General features: G+C 50.7%; 1 protein-coding gene across 1 annotated transcript in view; it reads left to right on the top strand.

Annotated features, from left to right (window-relative positions):
- Nucleotides 1-6,272: 6,272 nt before the first annotated feature.
- Nucleotides 6,273-19,470, top strand: part of PLCD3 (phospholipase C delta 3) — a 76,561-nt gene continuing 63,363 nt past the window's right edge. The window contains exon 1 of the mRNA XM_015423347.1: nt 6,273-6,448. Within this exon, the coding sequence (XP_015278833.1) occupies nt 6,421-6,448 (28 nt within the window). The 5' untranslated portion in view covers nt 6,273-6,420. The remainder of the gene's footprint in view (nt 6,449-19,470) is intronic.

The raw sequence follows: 19,470 nt of genomic DNA, 5'->3' as shown, positions 1-19,470 counted from the left end.
GCCAAACTGCTCGCTCACAACTTTAATGCCAGGAGCTCACCAAGTAGAATTTTTGCTCACGAGACTCCACAGCTTAGAGGGAACATTGCTCCTCAGGCTTCTGGAGGTTGGGCTCAAATTGATTATGAAAATTCTTTGTGCTGTTGACGGGTTTAGTGTCTTTGTTTTTGATTTAAGACTTTGATTATTTCCCTGTGAGCAGTCGCAAACCCCCATCCTTGTTCTTCCAGAAGAGCACCGGAGCTGCATAGGGGGATGAGGCTGGCCTGATGAAACCCTGTCAACTGGCGTAGAAATGTTTTTGGTTGAAGGCCGGTATAGAAGCGTTGTAAATGAAGAGAGACCTCCGCCCACAATTTTCCTGTCACAACAGTCTTGCGAGGTAGGCTTGGCTGAAGGTGAATGACGGCGCAAAGGTCACCCAAAGATCACAGCTGTATAGGAATTTGAACCGGGGTCTCCCTAGTCTATCCCTCCAGCTTCTACACCCCGCCGGTTCGCTAGAGAAGCAGTCATGGGTGAGTTAACTTGTCACATAGAGTTAGGAATTGCCTGTGTCTTCATCAGTCCGAGTTAAATGCATCATCGGTGAGCTTGCAGCTGGGTGGACTGGCCTGCCTGCATTTCTAATTTGTCATGCAGCAGGAAGACATTTCCAGGTGAACGGTGGCTGCCCCACACACTGACTGCATTACCAACAAAACAGGCCCGAACTTGTCGGGTCTCTTGTTCTATCAGCCAGGGACCGTGTTTTCCCCAGCGCAGGAGATTGCCAGCCCTTCCTATAAATATGTTGTCAGTCTGTTGTTAGGGACGCTTGAGGTTTAATACTCGAATGGGCAACAGCTGAATTATGCATGGCGCTTCTCTGTCTAGGATTTAAAGAGGATCCTGGATTTCTGGGCTGCCGTCCACATGGTGAAGGTGGGTGGGGCTGAGAGAGCTCTGACACAAACTGCTCTTTTTCAAGGACAGCTGTGCCAGAAGAACTATGGCTTACCCAAGGTCACATCAGCAGGTGCAAGTGGAGGCGTGGGGAATCAAACCCGGTTCTCCCAGATCAGAGTCCGCACACTTAACCACTACACCAAACTGGCTCTCACCAAACTGGTGAGGGTTCTCTGCTTTGCATCCATTGCCACTGTGAATGCAGGATCATGCCCGCTGGCAATGGATGATCCACAAGGGGTGGGGGGTTCCTTTGTACTTTCATCTGTCAGTTGCCAGTTCCCCTGCCTTCCCCCCACATTGCGCCACCAGAGGGCATTTCAGAAAATCAGTCATTGCTACAACAATTCAGGTGGGTCGCCGTGTTGCTCTGAAGCAACAGAACAGAGTCTGAGTCCAGTGGCCCCTTTAAGACCAACAGAGTTTAATTCTGCATATAAGCTTTCGTGTGCATTCAAAAAAGTGTGCACACACACGAAAGCGAATGCCCAGAATTAAACTTCGTTGGTCTTAAAGGTGCCGCTGGACTCAAACTATGTTCTGCTATAGCAATTATTATTTTCAAAAGTCGCCCAGTGGTGCACCAGGGAAAATGGTATCCACCAATAGCTAGCAATCCAAAACAGTCCAGTGGAGCCTGAGCGGTGGGTGTTGCCTTCTGACACACTTCCGGTGATGTCAGGGGGTGTGGCATATGCTAATGAGTTATGCTAATGAGCTCCTGCACCTCTTTTTCTACGAAATGACCCCTGCTGAAAGGTGCTGCTGAACTCAAGCTTTGTTCCAGAGTAAAACAGGTTTGAGAAAGGGCATGTTGAGGGCAAGGAAAGCCTTGTAAGGTGGATGATTAGAGGATGGTTTTAGGTGGCTGTTACCAAAAGTGGTTCTTCAGGTTCTGGAGGCCCCACTTCAAAAAGGATGTGGACAGAATGGAGCGGGTGCAGAGGAGAGTGACAAGGATGATCAGGGGTCTGGAGACCAAGCCCTACAAGGAAAGGCTGAGGGACTGTTCAGTCTGGAGAAGAGGAGGATCAGGGGCCTGGAGACCAAGCCCTACAAGGAAAGGCTTGGGACTGTTCAGTCTGGAGAAGAGGAGGCTGAGGGGGTACAGGATTGCTCTCTTGAACGATTCAAAGGGCTGTCACATAGAGGAGGGCAGGGAGCTGTTCCTGTTGGCAGCAGAGGACAGAACTCGCAATGGGTTTAAATCATGGACCTAAACTACTGGCTGGAGCTAGCTTGGTGTCCTGGTTAAGGGCACGGACTCTAATCTGGGAGAACTGGGTTTGATTCCCCACTCCTCCACCTGCAGCTGCTGGTGTGACCTTGGGTCAGTCACAAGCTCTCTCAGAGCTGTTCTCTCAGGAGCAGTTCTCCAGAGAGCTCTCTCAGCCCTGCCTACCTCTCAGGGTGTGAGAGAGAGAGGGGAAGGGGAAGGAGATTGTAAACTGCTCTGGGACTCCTTTGGGTAGTGAAGGGCAGGGTATAAATCCAATCCCAATCTCTCTTAAGAAAAAAAATACAGTAAGAGTAGTTGAGCAATGGAATGGGCTGCCTAGGGAGGTTGTTGTCAGGATGCACAGCAAAACAACGAAGTACACGCTTCCAGGAAGGTTTTACTTTTATTGAAAAGCCATAGATGCAGTAACATGAACACTGTTAGGAATGGCGGACTACCTATGCGCATAATAGGATATAGGGCATTCGTATGCACCCCCCTCAGCAATACCCAATTAGATGGGCTCCCGCGTGCGGGAGACGGTAAGAGTCTCTAACGGTAGCGAAGCTGGGAACCAGAATGATCCCACGAAAGGTAGACACCACACTCCTTCAGTAGCTCTTTACAGATAAGCGTTGCCGTTGGGAAGCAATTAAGCACATGGGAAGGAATGCATAACAATTAGAACGCCTCTCCCTACTCATGGCAGCTTAGTTGACAGTGGTGAGCTCCCCCTCCCTGGTACTCTTAAAGCAGCGGCTGGACAAACACTTGTCAGGGATACTTTAGTCTGATCCTGCATTGAGCAGAGGGTTGGTCTAGATGACCTGTGTGGACCCTTCCTGCTCTGTGAGTCTGTGTTGAAAGCAAAGAGTGGAAAGAATGCCCACATGGAAGCTCCCCCAGAATCCCCTGTAGCAAAGTCAGCTGTCTCTTTTGCCTGCTAGGGCAAGTGTGTTAACCTTGACTCAATATTTGCCTTTTATCCCGCTAATGACAACAGTGTGCATGTTTTTTCTTATTAATAAGCTTTTTAGAAAAGTTAAGTGAACCTGTGTGTTCTGATAGCGACGGTTAGCATTTATATGCTGCTTTTGTAAAGAGCTTCAGATGCACATAGTCCCCAGGAGCCTATAATCTCTGGTGGAATGAAATTTTCGCAAGGTAGCCCCCTGCCGCCCCATTAGCACTGCTCTGGGGTTCAAGGAGCCATTGGAAAGGTCTGCCGCGAGAGGGAGACTTGCCAAAAATCGCCCCCTTCCTGCAATGATAGAAGTGCTCTTGTGCTGACAGAAATAGTCTGTAGGACTTCCCATTTTGCAGAAGACAGTGGGCTCAGGCGGAGAAAGAGGCCACAGAGTGGATTAAGGCAGATGTGAGATTTGAACGGGTGACTTTGTGATTTGCACCTCTGACACTTTAACCACTGTGCCACACCAGTTAATCTGGCGACTGGGAATCCTGACATAGTTTATCTCACTCCACAGCTAGAGATGTAAAATTTCCGGAAATTATGAAGCTCGGAAAAAAACCCAGTTTTTTTCGGGGGAAAAAGGAAATTTTCAGAAAAATTGAAAAAATGCTAATTAGCATTTGTTTTGTCTTTTCTAGATCGAAAGTCATTCTGTTACTTTAGGAACATAAAATATGACTATGGACATTTTTACTTGGCATGAAATTATCACAACTAGCATATTAAAAATATAGTGTATCCAAACAATTATTACAAACAGAATACCCACCCACATGCAAAAACAAAACTGAAGCCTTTTTCGTTTCTTGTGACAATCGCACCTCCAAAAGGAAGAAATGCATCTTGTTCTTGCATTGGAGAGTTCAGTTTGTAACCTAGGACTTGCTTGTCCTCAGTGCACAGAAATTAGATCAATCTGATACCATATATATATATTTTAGGGGATAACTTCCCGGGGTCGACTTGGGGTGGGGAGAGGGTGCAAAAGACCCGGGGTGTTCCCAGGACAATGTTTACTCATAGTGCATATTTGGCATGACTGGACGAACGAAGATTAAAATAAAACGTTCTATAATCAATTTTTTTCCTTTCCTTTTCTTTTTTCAATTTTTCCAATTTTTCGGAAAAAAACAAAAAGGCTTCAGGAAAAAAAACGTTTCCCCTCCGAATTTTTCCGGTTTTTTTCTGGGCCTTCACATCTCACTCCACAGCTTTACTCTTCCAGCCACATTACTGAGACACAGTACAATAATCCTTTGGGGGAATTGGGTGGTTGGGAGACTGGAAGCTGGTAGAATTAAAACTCACACCCAGCTGGGGCACTCTTGGACAAGGCACCCTCTTGCAGGTTCTTTCAGAACATTGTGAAAGGGAGGCATTTGCTGCCCTGAGCCAGAGGCCTGGTGGGACATCTCCGCCTTAAAATGTCTGTTTCCTTAACTGCCCCTCCCTGCCAGGAGAGAGGTAGTGTAGCAGCAAGAGCGCCGGCCTTATCCCTGATATGAAGTATATTTCCTTGTGGAGAATTATCTATGCAGGAAGGCATTTTGCAGCCTAAACAGAGCAGTTTTCTCTGCCGTTGCTAGATTCTGTCACCTCATTTTCCTGCTTGCGGTCTGACTGAAATATCTGTGTTGGATCCAGACAGCCAGGGGTCATTTCGTAGAAAAAGAGGTGCAGGAGCTCATTCGCATAACTCATTTGCATATGCCACAGCCCCTGACATCACCGGAAGTGTGTCAGAAGGCAACACCCACCGCTCAGGCTCCACTGGACTGCCCTCCGAAGCATCCGTGTTCTCCAGGGGAAATAATCTCTGGAGTCTGGAGATGAGCTGGAATTCCAGGGGGATCCCCAGGTCCCACCTGGAGGCTGGCACCCCTAGACTGGATGGAGGCAAGGTGAATGTTGTAAGCTGCTTTTGGGGTCCTTCTTGGACAGAAAAGTGGCATCCCCAGTCCGGATATAGATAACTGTTTGGTCTTCTCTATGCAGTACATTCTAAGTCAGGGGTGTCAAACTCATTTGTTTGAGGGCCGGATCTGATATAAATGAGACCCTGTTGGGCCGGGCCATCACCGGAAGTGTGTCAGAAGGCAACACCCACCGCTCAGGCTCCACTGGACTCTTTTGGATTGCTAACTATTGGGGGGCGGTGTCGTGTAGATCTGCCCTCGCGGAGGAGGGAGAGCTTGTACCTGAATAAAACTTGGTCTTAAAGGTGCCACTGGACTGTTTTGGATTGCTAGCTATTGGGGGGCGGTGTCGTGTAGATCTGCCCTCGCAGAGGAGGGAGAGCTTGTACCTGAATAAAACTTGGTCTTAAAGGTGCCACTAGACTGTTTTGGATTGCTAGCTATTGGGGGGGGGACATGCAGATCTGCCCTCGCAGAGGAGGGAGAGCTTGTACCTGAATAAAACTTGGCTTTAAAGGTGCCACTGGACTGTTTTGGATTGCTAGCTGGGGGGGAGGGGATGACGCACAGATCTGCGCAGAAAGAGAGGGAGAGAGAGAGAGAGAGAAACTGTAATGTCAGGTAGCGGAGATATAAACTTTATAAAGGACACAAACACAAAGACTTTTTTTTTAAACTTAAAATAAAAACCTACTTAAAACATTAGCTCTGTAGGCTGCAAACCTACTTTTGATTTATTGGCATCCACCACAGAAATCTCACGCTCAGAGTTCTGAGTCTAGGACCCAGGTTAAAACATGAAACAGCTGAGCGATTAAGAGAGTCTGGTGAGGCAAGCGATGATGCAGCAGCAGCAGAACTGGAAGCAGGAGCTGGCCAGTTCCACTGCGGGCCTGAGGCCTGATGTGGCCCCCGGGCCGCATGTTTGACACCCCTGTTCTAAGTTGTCTGGACTTTGTAGAGCTTTTTGAAAAAATCGATAAACCTCCTGCAGCTGAGTGTACTGAAGCCCCTCCTTGCGTTCCTCTCTCAGCACAACTGAAGGAAGCAATTAGATAATACAGAAACTGCAGAATCAGGAAAAGGCCTGAAAAGCCACCCCTGAGCCAGCTGCGTGTTTATGCACACACTGGATTTGCTAATGTTGCACAATCCCGTCAAAAGATTTCTTGCAAAAACAGCACTCAGCCCTGGCACTGAGAGGAAGGTCGTTGACGGGACCAAACAGCTTGAGCTGCCTTGCTGGGGAAATCGGCAAGTCTCCCAAACGTTCTTGGAGAAATGGGAGCAGCCTGCTGAAAGAGAAAGAACAGGGGCGGGGGCATTCTCTCGGTGCCCCCCCCCCCGAGCAGCCCTGCCCCCAAATGGCCAGCATACCAGCGATCTTGCAAGGTGAGTCGCTGTCTGTCAGGGCTGGAGGAAGTCTTAGGGGGCCGCTTGTGGGTTCAGAGCATTTGGGCAGTGGTGCAGTCGAGTGGTTTTAGGGTCAAGGGCAGGGGGAAGATTCAGCAAGCTGGTCTCATCCCATCTGTCCACCTCCACGGAGAAACAGACACATTTGTCACCCGATTCTGTGTATATTTGTTAGGAAGTAAGTCCCATGGAGCTCACAGTCACAACCAGTGTTCCCTCTAAGCTGAGTTAGTGTGAGCCAGCTCACAGTTTTTTAGCCTCCGGCTCACACATTTTTGTCTTAGGAAGGAGGGCTCCAGAGCACACTAATTTATGCAGTAGCCAAATCGCTCCCTCACAGCCTTAATGCCAGGAGCTCACAAAGTAGAATTTTTGCTCACAAGACTCCACAGGTTAGAGGGAGCATTGGTCACAACCTGCATTTGTGTGTGTGTGTGTCCGGCTGAGCCCATGAGCTGAGGTCCTGGAGTCCTGCCCCAGAGTCCACCGCTGCCACCCCACTGCACCTGGGGCGCCCACTTCTTTGTAAGAGGAAACGGGGCTGAACAGATTCTGTCCCGATGAAGAGCTGTTCTAGTTCAAAGGACTTCGGAAGGGTCTAGTTTTGACTGCACACAGATTAGAGTTGTTGGGAGCGCTTTTGTGATTTCTCAGATGCAGTTTTTGTCTTGGGATCGGCTTTTCCCCCACGCCCCAGCCATGCACCGTCCTTTCCCAGTGCCATGTTCCCTCTAAGCTGCGGAGTCTTGTGAGCAAAAATTCTACTTTGTGAGCCGCTGGCATTAAAGTTGTGAGCGAGGCATTTGGATACTGCATAAATCAGTTTGCTCTGGAGCCATCCTTCCTGAGCTAAGACAAAAATGTGTGAGCTGGAGGCTAAAAAACTGTGAGCTGGCTCACACTCAGAGGGAACACTGGTAGCCACCCCGGTCTCTTTTGGAGATGGCTTCTTTAGCAAAGACTGCCTTCTTGTTTGCCCATTCTTTCAAGGTGTGCTTCAGGTAGGGTTGCCAGGTCCCCCTTGGCCGCTGGTGGAGGATGGGGGGGGGTAGAGTGGCCATCTTCAGGTTGGGAACCTCCTGGAGACTTGGGGGTGGAGCCCGGGGAGGACAGGGACCTCAGTGGGGTACAGTGCCACAGGGTCCACCCTCCAAAGCAGCCATTTTCTCCAAGGGAACTGATCCCCTGGAATTTCAGCTCAACTCCAGACTCCAGAGATCAGTTCCCCTGGAGAAAATGGGATGCTTTGGAGGGTGGGCTCTGTGGCATCATCCCCCACTGAGGTCCCTGTCCTCCCCGGACCGAAGCAATACCTATTTATCTACTTGCAATTTCTTGCTTTCGGACTGCTAGGTTGGCAGGAGCTGGCAACCCTCCCCCCCCTTCCCCCAGCCTCCGCTGGCAGCCTGAATGTGGCTGTGTGGGTGCCTACTCCTGGTTCAAACAATCACATTTCCCAGCGGCGCCCTTTCATGTATCCTTCTGTCTCTGCGAGAGAAAGGGACGGAGATGCAGGCATAATTAATTTTCTAAAAATACTTCAAAAAAAAAAAAAGCAGAAGAATAGCCCTGTGCTTGGGAGTCGGTCGGAAGGGAAGCCCGGAGAGATCTTTTACAAGTAAGTCATCACCAATGCCCCCTCTCGAAGCTGTGGAGTCCTGTGAGCAAAAATTCTACTTTTTGAGCCCCTGGCATTAAAGCTGTGAGCAAGCGACTGGGCTCCTGCATAAATCAGTTTGCTCTGGAGCTATCCTTGAGTGAGGACAAAATTGCGTGAGCTGGAGGCTAACAAACTGTGAGCTGGCTCACACTAACTCAGCTTAGAGGGAACACTGGCTGCAATGCTCCCTCTAAGCTGTGGAGTCTTGTGAGCAAAACTTCTGCTCTGTGAGCTACTGGCATTGAAGTTGTGAACAAGCGATTTGGCTGCTGCATAGATTAGTTTGCTCTGGAGCCCTCCTTCTTGAATGAAAACAAAACTGTGCGAGCCGGAGGCTAGCAAACTGTGAGCTGGCTCACACTAACTCATCTTAGAGGGAACACTGGCTGTAATGCTCCCTCTGAGATGTGGAGTCCTGTGAGCAAAAATTCTACTTTGTGAGCTCCTGGCATTAAAGCTGTGAGCGAGCGGTTTGGCGACTGCATAAATGAGTTTGCTCTGGAGCCCTCCTTCCTGAGCTAGGACAAACATGTGTGAGCTGGAGGCTAACAAACTGTGAGCTAGCTCACACTAACTCAGCTTAGAGGGAACACTGGTCCCCGCCAAGTCCTGCCCAGACCCCACGCCCTGCTCCTACGGGCGCCCACCGCCTTTGAGTTCTGACCCGGGCTCTGCTGCAGAGTCCCAAGAGACCCGTCGTTGGCCTTCTGTGTTGACACGCATAGGGAAAAGTGGTCAGAATAATGGAAACGGGACTTCTCAGACTGTTGACTGCAGGACAAGGCGAGAAGACCAAGGAGCAGGGTCGCCTGCAATGTTCCCTCTAAGCTGTGAAGTCTTGTGAGCAAAAATTTTACTTTGTGAGCTACTGGCATTAAAGTTGTAAGCAAGTAATATGGCTACTGCATCAATTAGTTTGCTCTGGAGCCCCATCCTTCCTGAGCTAAGACAAAAATTCGTGAGCCAGAGGCCAAAAAACTGTGAGCTAGCTCACACTAACTCAGCTTAGAGGGAACAATGGGACTCGCCTGGGAAGGAGAGGAAGCCTCCAGACGGTTTGGCCTTTTTGGTCCTGGGGAACCATTTCTACATCTGCTCATCTGCTGCGGAGGCTCCTCGGCAGTGTTCCCTCTAAGCGGAGTTGGTGTGAGCTAGCTCACAGTTTTTTAGCCTCTGGCTCACACTTTTTTGTCTCAGCTCAGCAAGGACGGCTCCAGAGCAAACTGATTTATGCAGCAGCCAAATCGCTCGCTCACAACTTTAATGCCCGTAGCTCACAAGGTAGAATTTTTGCTCACAAGACTCCACATCTTAGAGGGAACATTGCTCCTCGGCGCAATAGAATCCCTGTGGCCCGGCAAAGGATTCCGGCACACATTTGAGGGTTCAGTCCCAGTTCATGCTGAACATGGGTGGGTGGGTCCGAGGCTCCGGGACCATCAGCCCCTGTGAAGGAAGAATGCTCCCCACACTCCCAGGAGGTACCAAGTGGAGGGGGAGATTGATAGTGGGCAGGCCTGGTGTCTTTCAAGGAAGCTTGGTTGGCAGTGCCGAGAGGCAAACTGTGGTGGCGAAGGGGGAAGGGAATCTGTTTGTTGCGGACCGCGGCCAGATGGCTTGTGAAACTTGGCAGGGGTTTTGGTTCCAGGGTGCAGCTGGGGAGGGAATGTGCCCCGTGGATTTCAACACAGGGCGTGAGACAGCCCACAAATTTTTCTCCCTCCGGGCGTGGCGGTTTGGTAAAAGGATTGTGGCTGTTTTCTAGGTCGGAGGGTGGAGTGGCATGTTTGTTTTGAGCAAAGTGGCGTGGAAGCTCTCTGAGCGGGAGGCCACGGTCAGAGGCCAGCCTTTAATTTTACTGCCCTGGTATTTATTCACTCTGGAACAGATTCGTGTGTTTTAATCCGGGCCTTTATTTAGAAAGCAGTTCTTTTTTTGACGTGTGTTCCTGATATTCCTTTTCTCTGCTCCACCCCAAAGTCATCACTAAAAAGCAGGAGCAGATGCCAAGGTTGCAATCTGAGAATTTATTTACCTCCCTCCCTTTTGGTTCAATGCAGCTTTTTTCCGTGCTTTAATAGCTGTTCTAACTGTGGGCCGATGTGACGGAATGTGGGGTCCCTGTGACAGCTTGTCGTGTCAGCGATCATGAAGTCTTCCTGCTGGCAAGACTTTGTACACTGCTGTAATGCACCGTTTTTTAAATAAATCCCCACTTGTTGCACTATTCTTAATTTTAGCCTCTGTAGAAAGCAGCTCTGTAGGAGCTGCGGTGGCTCAAGTGGTTAAGACGCTGAACTGCAGGCTGTGGAAGGTCAGTAGTTCAGCAGTTCGAGACCCGGGTGCCGCATGACGGAGTGAGCTCCCATCTCTAGTTCCAGCTCCTGCCAACCTAGCCGTTCGAAAGCAAGAAATTGCAAGTAGATAAATAGGTACCACTTCTGGTGGGAAGGTCACAGCGTTCCATGCGCCTCGGTGTTTAGTCATGCCGGCCACATGACCATGGAAACGTCTTTGGACAGCGCTGGCTCTTCGGCTTGGAAACGGAGATGAGCACCGCAACCCTAGAGTCGGATTCAACTGGCTTTCGAGCAAGGGAACCTTTACCTTTACCTTAGAAAGCATTGGATTAGGATGTTTGAGACCCAGGTTCGAATCCCCACCCAGCCGTGGAAGCTTGCTGGGTGATCTCGGGCCCCTCATCCTCACACGCTCGGCCTGGCCACCTCACAAGGTTGTCGCGAGGATAAAATGGAAGAGAGGAGAAGGACGGAGGTCACTCCGGATCCCCTTTGGGGAGTGAAGTAAACGAATAAATTCAGTTTGGTCCTGTCAGATGGCAGCGGGTACAAAAGAGCTGGTCGAGGGGCTTAAGGGCGATGGAGTCATGCCCTGTGTCCATCCGTGCAGTTCACGAGCGTCAGAGCAGTCCTAGTTCTGCAAGACGTGCCACCCTTTGTGCAAACTGGGAGAGGCAGTTTGGTGTCGTGGTTAGGAGCGTGGACTCTAATCTGGGAGAACCGGGTTTGATGCTCCCACTCCTCCACATGCAGCTGCTGGTGTGACCTTGGGGCAGTCATAAGTTCTTTCAGAGCTGTTCTCTACAGGGCAGTCCTCGAAAGAACTCTCTCAGCCCCGCCTACCTCACAGGGTGTGTGTGTTGTGGGGAGGGGGAAGGGAAAGGAGATTGTAAACTGCTCTGGGACTCCTTTGGGTAGCGAAGGGTGGGGTATAAATCCAATCCCAATCTCTTTTAAGAAAAAAAATACAGTAAGAGTAGTTGAGCAATGGAACTCCCTGGCACTCTTAAAGCAGCGGCTGGACAAACACTTGTCAGGGATGCTCTAGACTGATCCTGCATTGAGCAGAGGGTTGGTCTAGATGACCTGTATGGACCCTTCCTGCTCTATGAATCTGTGTTGAAAGCAAAGAGTGGAAAGAATGCCTATATGGAAGGTCCCCCCAGAATCCCCTGTGGCAAAGTCAGCTGTCTATTTTGCCTGCTAGGGCAAGTGTGTTAACCTAGACTCAATATTTGCCTTTTATCTCGCTAATTACAACAGCCTCCTCCTCCTCCTCCTCCCTTCTTCTTCCTTCTTCTTCTTCCTCCTCTTCTTCCTCTTCTTCCTCTTCTTCCTCTTCCTCCTCTTCCTCCTCTTCCCCTTCTTCCTCTTCCTCTTCCTTCTTGCTGTCCCCCAAACTGCCTGCAGCCCAGCCCAATGCCTTCTGCTCTGAGCCTCTCCGTAGCGCACATTTGCTTTCCTGGGTGGGTGGGTGGCTTAACTGAGCCTGGGGTAAGTCCCAGAGCATGCGTGATGTCACTGCGTCCTTCCACATTTCAAGAGCCCCAAAGCTACCTTGAATCCCCGCCTGTCACAGGGAGCCCACTTCTAATTCCTGGCCATCTACGCCTGACCCCCCCCCTCACTAGCACCTGCTCCGTTTTCCTCCTCTTTCCTTCCTCTCTCGCTCCTTTTCTTTCAAAGGAATTAGGATGGTGTCGCAAGACAGTGCAGAATTGGCTTATTTGGAAAGGTCTTTGAGTGCAGAGCAGTTGGCCAACATCCCGCTTTCATAATATTTTGGCCGGGCCGTGCAGCTTTTTGTTTTGATTTGGTATGTTAAGTGGCCCCGGGGCTCAGGAAAAGCAGGGAGATGCCGTTGCAGGCAAAAAGGAAAGAAAAGGGAGAAGAAGGAAAGCCATCTGGGATTAGGGACAAGGGGGGCTTCTACGGAGATGCGTTGAATGGAAATCCTGGATCGAGCCATCATGAAAACCGATGGACCGATCCGAGGGGCGGCTTGTCCTTTTTGACCCGCAGCCTCTAGGCCGCAGCATGGGTGAGTCCAGGAAGGAGAAACGTCACAACGTTGTACAGTTGCAGCTATTCACATTCTCATCTGGTTGCTGGCTGCCTGGTAACAACAGGGTTTTGCTGAGAACTTGCTCAGCTCTCCTGCTCGACATTTGGCAGCGTCTCCCTCAAAAAACACATCTCCCTCCTTGGTCCAGGGCTCAGGTCTCGTGAACGGGACTTGTGCTCATTCTTTTTATTAAGACGTCCTCGGCCGTGGGAACCGGGAAGAGCGCTTTTGGCTGAGAGGGGGCTCCCATTCCATTTGGCCTCCGCTCCCTTGCCGCTTGGTCTTCAGAAGTCTCAAGCAACCAGCCACCATCCTTCCGTTTGGCAAACCCCTTTTAAAGCCAAAAGGCGGCGTCACATCTTGAGGGGATCAGATAGATTCCTGGAGGACAAGTCTGTCCATGGCTACTAGCCGTGGTGGCTGAGGGGAACCTCCACATTCGGAGGCAGTCAATCTCTGAATCTCAGTGCCAGGAGGCAACATCAGGGGAAGGCCTCGGCCTCTCGGCCCTGTTGTTGGCCCTGCAGAGGAACTGGTTGGCCCCTGTGTGAGACAGGAGGCTGGACTAGATGGACCCTCACTGGTCTGATCCAGCAGGGCTCTTCTTGTGTTCTTATCCAGGGAAGGCCTCGGGCTCTCTGCCCTGTTGTTGGCCGTCCAGAGGAACTGTTTGGCTACTGTGTGAGACAGGAGCCTGGAGTAGATGGACCACTGGTCTGATCCAGCAGGACTCTTCTTATGTTCTTATCAGGGAATGGCCTCGGCCTCTATGCCCTGTTGTTGGCCCTCCAGAAGAACTGGTTGGCCCCTGTGTGAGACAGGATGCTGGACTAGATGGACCCCTGGTCTGATCCAGCAGGGCTCTTCTGATGCTCCTGCCAGGGTAAGGCCTCAACCTCTATGCCCTGTTGTTGGCCATCCACTGGAAGTGGTTGGCCAGTGTGTGAGACAGGATGCCAGACTAGATGGACCACTGGTCTGATCCAGCAGGGCTCTTTTTATGTTCTTATCAGGGAATGGCCTCAGCCTCTATGCCCTGTTGTTGGCCCTCCAGAGGAACTGGCTGGCCACTGTGTGAGACAGGAGGCTGGACTAGATGGACCACTGGTCTGATCCAGCAGGACTCTTCTGATGTTCTGGACTAGATGGACCACTGGTCTGATCCAGCGGGACTCTTCTTATGTTCTTATCAGGGAATGGCCTCAGCCTCTATGCCCTTTGTTGGCCCTGCAGAGGAACTGGTTGGCCGCTGTGTGAGACGGGATGCTGGACTAGATGGACCCCTGGTCTGATCCAGCAGGGCTCTTCTGATGCTCCTGCCAGGGTAAGGCCTCAACCTCTATGCCCTGTTGTTGGCCATCCACTGGAAGTGGTTGGCCAGTGTGTGAGATAGGATGCCAGACTAGATGGACCACTGGTCTGATCCAGCAGGGCTCTTTTTATGTTCTTATCAGGGAATGGCCTCGGCCTCTCTGCCCTGTTGTTGGGCCTGCAGAGGAACTGGTTGGCCGCTGTGTGAGACAGGAGGCTGGATGAGATGGACTTTTGGTCTGATCCAGCAGGGCCCTTTTTAGGTTCTTATCAGGGAATGGCCTCGGCCTCTCTGCCCTGTTGTTGGGCCTGCAGAGGAACTCGTTGGCCCTTGTGTGAAACAGGATACTGGATGAGATGGACTGTTGGTCTGATCCAGCAGGGCTCTTTTTAGGTTCTTATCAGGGAATGGCGTTGGCCTCTCTGCCCTGTTGTTGGCCCTGCAGAGGAACTCGTTGGCCCTTGTGTGAGACAGGATACTGGATGAGATGGACTGTTGGTCTGATCCAGCAGGGCTCTTTTTAGGTTCTTATCAGGGAATGGCCTCGGCCTCTCTGCCCTGTTGTTGGCCCTCCAGAGAAACTGGTTGGCCACTGTATGAGGCGGGATGCTGGGCTAGATGGCTCTTCTGATGTTCTTATGAGACAACACACATTCGTTTCGTAGTGAAAAGAAGGATCTTCTTTTATATTATGTCACTGATTTCTCTTTCCTTCCATCAAGAACTTCAGGGAACATATTTAGAGTTCCCAGATAACTGGGCTGCCAATTCTGGAGATTGGGGGGGGGGGAGAGGCGGAGCCTGAGGAAGTTGGGGTTTGGAGAGAGGAGGGATTCAGTGGGGGTATAATGCCACTGAGTCCACCTTCCAAAGGGCCATTCCCCCTGCCCGGTAAACTGATTTCTCTTGCCTGGACATCAGTTGTAATCCCAGGAGATCTCCAGTCGTCACCTGGAAGTTGGCAGCCTACCAGGGGAAAGTGGGAGAACTTCGAATATCAAGTTTGGATCAGCCAAGATTTGCAGCATTTGGCTTTATTTGGGGTGCGGTGGGGTAGGGTGGGGGGGTCACAATAGTTGTTTACTGGGGAAACTGGTTTGTTTCCTAATAGAACATAAGAACACAAGAGACACCAATGTTGGATCAGGCCAAAGGCCCATCCCGTCCAACACTCTGTGTCACACAGTAGCCAGAAATACCAGGTGCCATCAGGAGGTCCACCAGTGGGGCCAGGACACTAGAAGCCCTCCCACTGTTGACCCCCCCAAGCACCAAGAAGACAGAGCATCACTCGCCCCAGAGCCCCTATCTATACCTTGTGGCTAATAGCCACTGATGGACCTCTGCTCCATATGCTTATCTAATTCCCTCTTGAAGCCGCCCATGCTTGTAGCCACCACCACTTCCTGTGGCAGTGAATTCCATGTGTGAATCACTCTTTGGGTGAAGAAGGACTTCCTTTTATCCGTTCTAACTCGTTCTAATAGGCTGGGGGGGGGGAGTCATCCCAGTAGCCTAAATTGGGTCCCTTAAAAGAGAGAGAAGGTCCCCTGCTCCACCTTACCTAGAGTGGAGTGGAGGAAGGAATTGGGGGGTGGGGTAGCTAGCCCCCTTTCCTTCCAGTTTTGAGGCACAGGGCCTGACTGTAGGATTGTCTATTCTGAGCTGGAAAATTCCTGGAGAGTTTGGGGGCGCAGCCTAGGTTGGAGAGGGGAGGACCCTCGGCAGGGCGTAATGCCATAGAGCCCATCTTCAACAGCAGGCATTTTCTCCAGGGGAACTGATCCCTGCCGCCTGGGGATCAGTTGTAAGTCTGGGAGGCCTCCAGCTACCTCCTGGAGGTTGGCAACGCCACTGACCAGCATGTGGTGGCCATTGGCAAGGGAGGAGGAGGAGACTTGGGGGCCTGCAATAAAATGTCAGACAGAGGGGTGTATGTGTTTTCCTCAAGTTGGTAAAGTTTGAGAGCCACAGCTCTGGATATATTCCATACCACCCCATGCTGCAGGAAAAAGAGAGAGAACCAGGGCTATTTTTGAGCAGGAACGCACAGGAACAGAGTTCCGGCTGGGTCCTGAGTTGGCCACGCCCAGCAGGAACTCATTAGCATAATAGGCCACACCCAACAGCAGGAACTCATTAGGATTGGCTACGTTAGGGGTGTGTGGCCTAACATGCAAAGGAGTTCCTGCTACAAAAAAAGGCCCTGGGTTTGGACAACAAACAAGGTAAACAGAATAAGAAGCAAAAGGTGGGTGTGGCTGGGTGACCACACTTTTGGTAACCTGGGGGTGCGGCCTCATATGCTAATGACCTGTGCTGTCAGGGGTGTGGCCTAATATGCTAACGAGTTTCTGCTGTTGGGTGTGGCCAATTATGCTAATGAGTTCCTGCTGGGCTTTTTCTACAAAAAAAGCCCTGGGGAGAACAAGCTAGCAGCAGCCGTTCCTGTCTGTCAGAGTAACCCCAAAAGGCCTTCCCAGCCTCCCATATTGCCATTCTGGGATCCCAAGCTGGCACAGCAGTAGCCACGTTTGGTGAGCCCGTTTGGTGTCCCCGTTTGGTGTCGTGGTTAAGTGTGCGGACTCTAATGTGGGAGAACCGGGTTTGATTCGCCCACTCCTCCACTTGCATCTGCTTGTGTGACCTTGGGTCAGTCACAAGTTCTCTGACAGTTCAGGAAAGAGCTCTCTCAGCCCCGCCCACCTCACAAGGTGTCTGTTGTGGGGAGGGGAAGGGAAGAGTTTGTAAGCCGCTCTCAGATTCCGAGTGAAGGGCGGGGTATAAATCCAGTTTCTTCTCTTTCAAGAAACTGAGGCTTGGCTCACACCTGCTGGGGACTGAAGTGGCCGAGCGGAGGAGACCGAAGGGATTGGCCCACTGCCATCTGCAGGTGGAGGATCCCTTCCTTGGCCCCGGTCTCCTTGCCAATAGAAAACTGGCACTGAAAGCAGGGGTAGAGAAGGGGGGGGGTGTCGTCTTTTCTCCCTGTTGTGCAGGTGTTCTGTTTGTGCAGAGTTCTGGTTTGGTTTTTTTGGTTTTTTTTAATTTGAAGGGACACTCAAAGCTACCTGCAGAACGAAGGAGTGCTGTTTATTGTGCCAACCAGTGTTCCCTCTAAGCTGAGCTAGCGTGAGTCAGCTCACAGTTTTTTAGCCTCCAGCTCACAAATTTTTGTCTTAGCTCAGGAAGGATGGCTCCAGAGCAAACTAATTTATGCAGTAGCCAAATCAGTCACTCACAACTTTAACGCCATTAGCTCACAATGTAGAATTTTTACTCATAAGACTCCACAGCTTAGAGGGAACATTGGTGCCAACCACCTCTTTTGTGCCTCGTTTCTTGGTGTCTTTGAACCAGGCCTGAATCGAGGAACAAGAAGCCCATCTCTGGCTGGAAGCAGCCCCTCACACACACACACTCCCGCTGTGAACTCTTTGGTTCTCTCAACCAGCATTGAAAGAAGACTCAAAGTTGTCGCTAGTGACTTATTTCAAAAGGTGCAGATTTTCCCTTCTGGAGCGCCTGTGATTCTGTGTGGTTTTGGAGCAATGGGAGAGGATTTCCTCTTCCTGCGCTTCTTTCGTAGGTTTGGGGAGGAAGCGAAAGCTGCTCGCTCTGTCCCTTGGTTGGTTTCGAACGCTCGACGTCACCCTCTGTACAAGGGATGTGCAGCCATGCCTTTCCTGTTAGCTTCTCGGCTTTTGCAGTATCCACAGTATCCCACTGTTTGGTGTTGTGGTTAAGTGTGCAGACTCTAATCCGGGAGAACCGGTTTCGATTCCCCACTCCTCCACTTGCACCTGCTGGATGACCTTAGGCAAGCCATGGTTCTGCCAGAGCTGTTCTCGAAAAAGAGCAGTTTCTGTCAAGAGCTCTCTCAGCCCCACCTACCTCACAGGGTGTCTGTTGTGGGGAGAGGAAGGGAAAGGAGTTTGTAAGCATCTCTGAGACTCCCTTGGGTAGTGAAGGGCAGGGTATAAATCAAATCTTTTCTTCTTCTTCTCTCGCCCGGGGCCTCCGGGAATGACAGCTTGCTCAGGCGGAGCGGTCTGTCAGCTGGCTGGCACAGGTGTGCTCTTGTGGCCAGCAGGAGTGCCCACATTCCAAGGATGCAAAACATTCCTTCTGCTAAGAGACGGCTCCTTCCGCCTATAACCCTGGACAGGCTTGAGGCCTGTCCAGGGTTAATGACGGAAGGAACCGTCTCTTAGCAGAAGTGGCTTATTTCCCAGTGGCTGGGAACAGCCAGGCCTTGCGTTGGACACCCGGAGTGGTGCTCTAACATCATGTTCCCCAGCCAATGGACACCGTGGCTCCTGCAAACACCTTTCCTAGCACCTGCCAGGTGTTCTAAGAAAGTGGGTGGGACCAGCAGGGCTTCGAATGGGTTAGTGGAGATCTGATGATATGAACACTGTGTCGGTTTCATTCTCCCTCTCCCTCTTTCCCAGTATCTGAAGAAAGGTGTGCGTGTGCGCTCGTGTGTGTGTGTGTGTGTGCACAAAAGCTTATATTGAGAATTAAATGTCGTGGGCAATGTTCCCTCTAAGCTGTGGAGTCTTGTGAGCAAAAACTTTACTTTGTGAGCTACTGGCATTAAAGTTGTGAGCGAGCGATTTGGCTACTGCATAAATTAGTTTGCTCTGGAGCCCTCCTTCCTGAGCTAAGACAAAAAGGTGTGAGCCAGAGGCCAAAAAACTGTGAGCTAGCTCACACTCACTCAGCTTAGAGGGAACCCTGGTCGTGGGACTTAAAGCTGGCCGCTGGACTCATATGTTGTTCTGTTGCTTCGGACCAACACGGCTACCCACCTGAAACTCTTTCTTAATAATTATGCCTCTTGACACCCCCCACACACACACTTGGGCTGCGGTTGCACGCACCAGTTGAAGCGGAGGGGGAGCGAGGCTATTTCCCCCGGAGGAATTTGACACGCAGTTGCGAGATTGCACCTCCTTTTGTAGCTGCGGGTGCAGCCCGTCACTATGTGATCGGACGCAACTGCAGGTGAATCTCTACGGGGGTGTCTGTTTGTTTCCCATGCACTTAAATGAGGAATTGCACCTCTGCACTGAGAGCCCCCTATGGAGTATGTGATGATGCGCATACTGCAAAGGGGGTGGGAACTGGCATCGAACCGGGATGGAATGATCAGACAGGGGAAAGTCCGTCTGTTGGAACCCGTTAGACCTGGACTTTCCCCAGTGTCTTTTAACTCTGCTTCTGTGGCAGAGCAGCATGGGTTGCCAACAACTGTGGGACACTTCCCAGACATTGCTGTCTGATCGGGCCCTTTAGATTCATCTGACATTCGCACCTATGTCAGATCTAAAGGCGCGTATGACCACAGCCTTAGCTTCTTGCCCAGTGAAAGATGATTCATCAGTGATGATTTATCCGTCTTATTGTGTGCCCGTAACAGGAGGAACATTGTCCACATGTAAGTCAAAAATGAGAGGGGAGTGTTAGTGAGAAGATACTAGCATTGTGACGGCTATAGACATTGATTCCTCTTATTTTCTTTTTTCTCTTTCAAAAGAGGGATCCCTTTTCTGAAGAGTGAAATTCAAAAATTTTGCAGGAACTCCTTTCCTAATCTTCCTCTCTTTGAATTTCTCTTTTTGATCAAAATGGAATTGATTCAAAACAGACTCCAAATTC

This window comes from Gekko japonicus, unplaced genomic scaffold (assembly GCF_001447785.1).
Source record: "Gekko japonicus isolate JY-2015 unplaced genomic scaffold, Gekko_japonicus_V1.1 scaffold1434, whole genome shotgun sequence".
Taxonomy (NCBI): domain Eukaryota; kingdom Metazoa; phylum Chordata; class Lepidosauria; order Squamata; family Gekkonidae; genus Gekko; species Gekko japonicus.
Note: the sequence above shows the minus strand (reverse complement) of the source record. Positions and strands in the feature narration are given on the sequence as shown.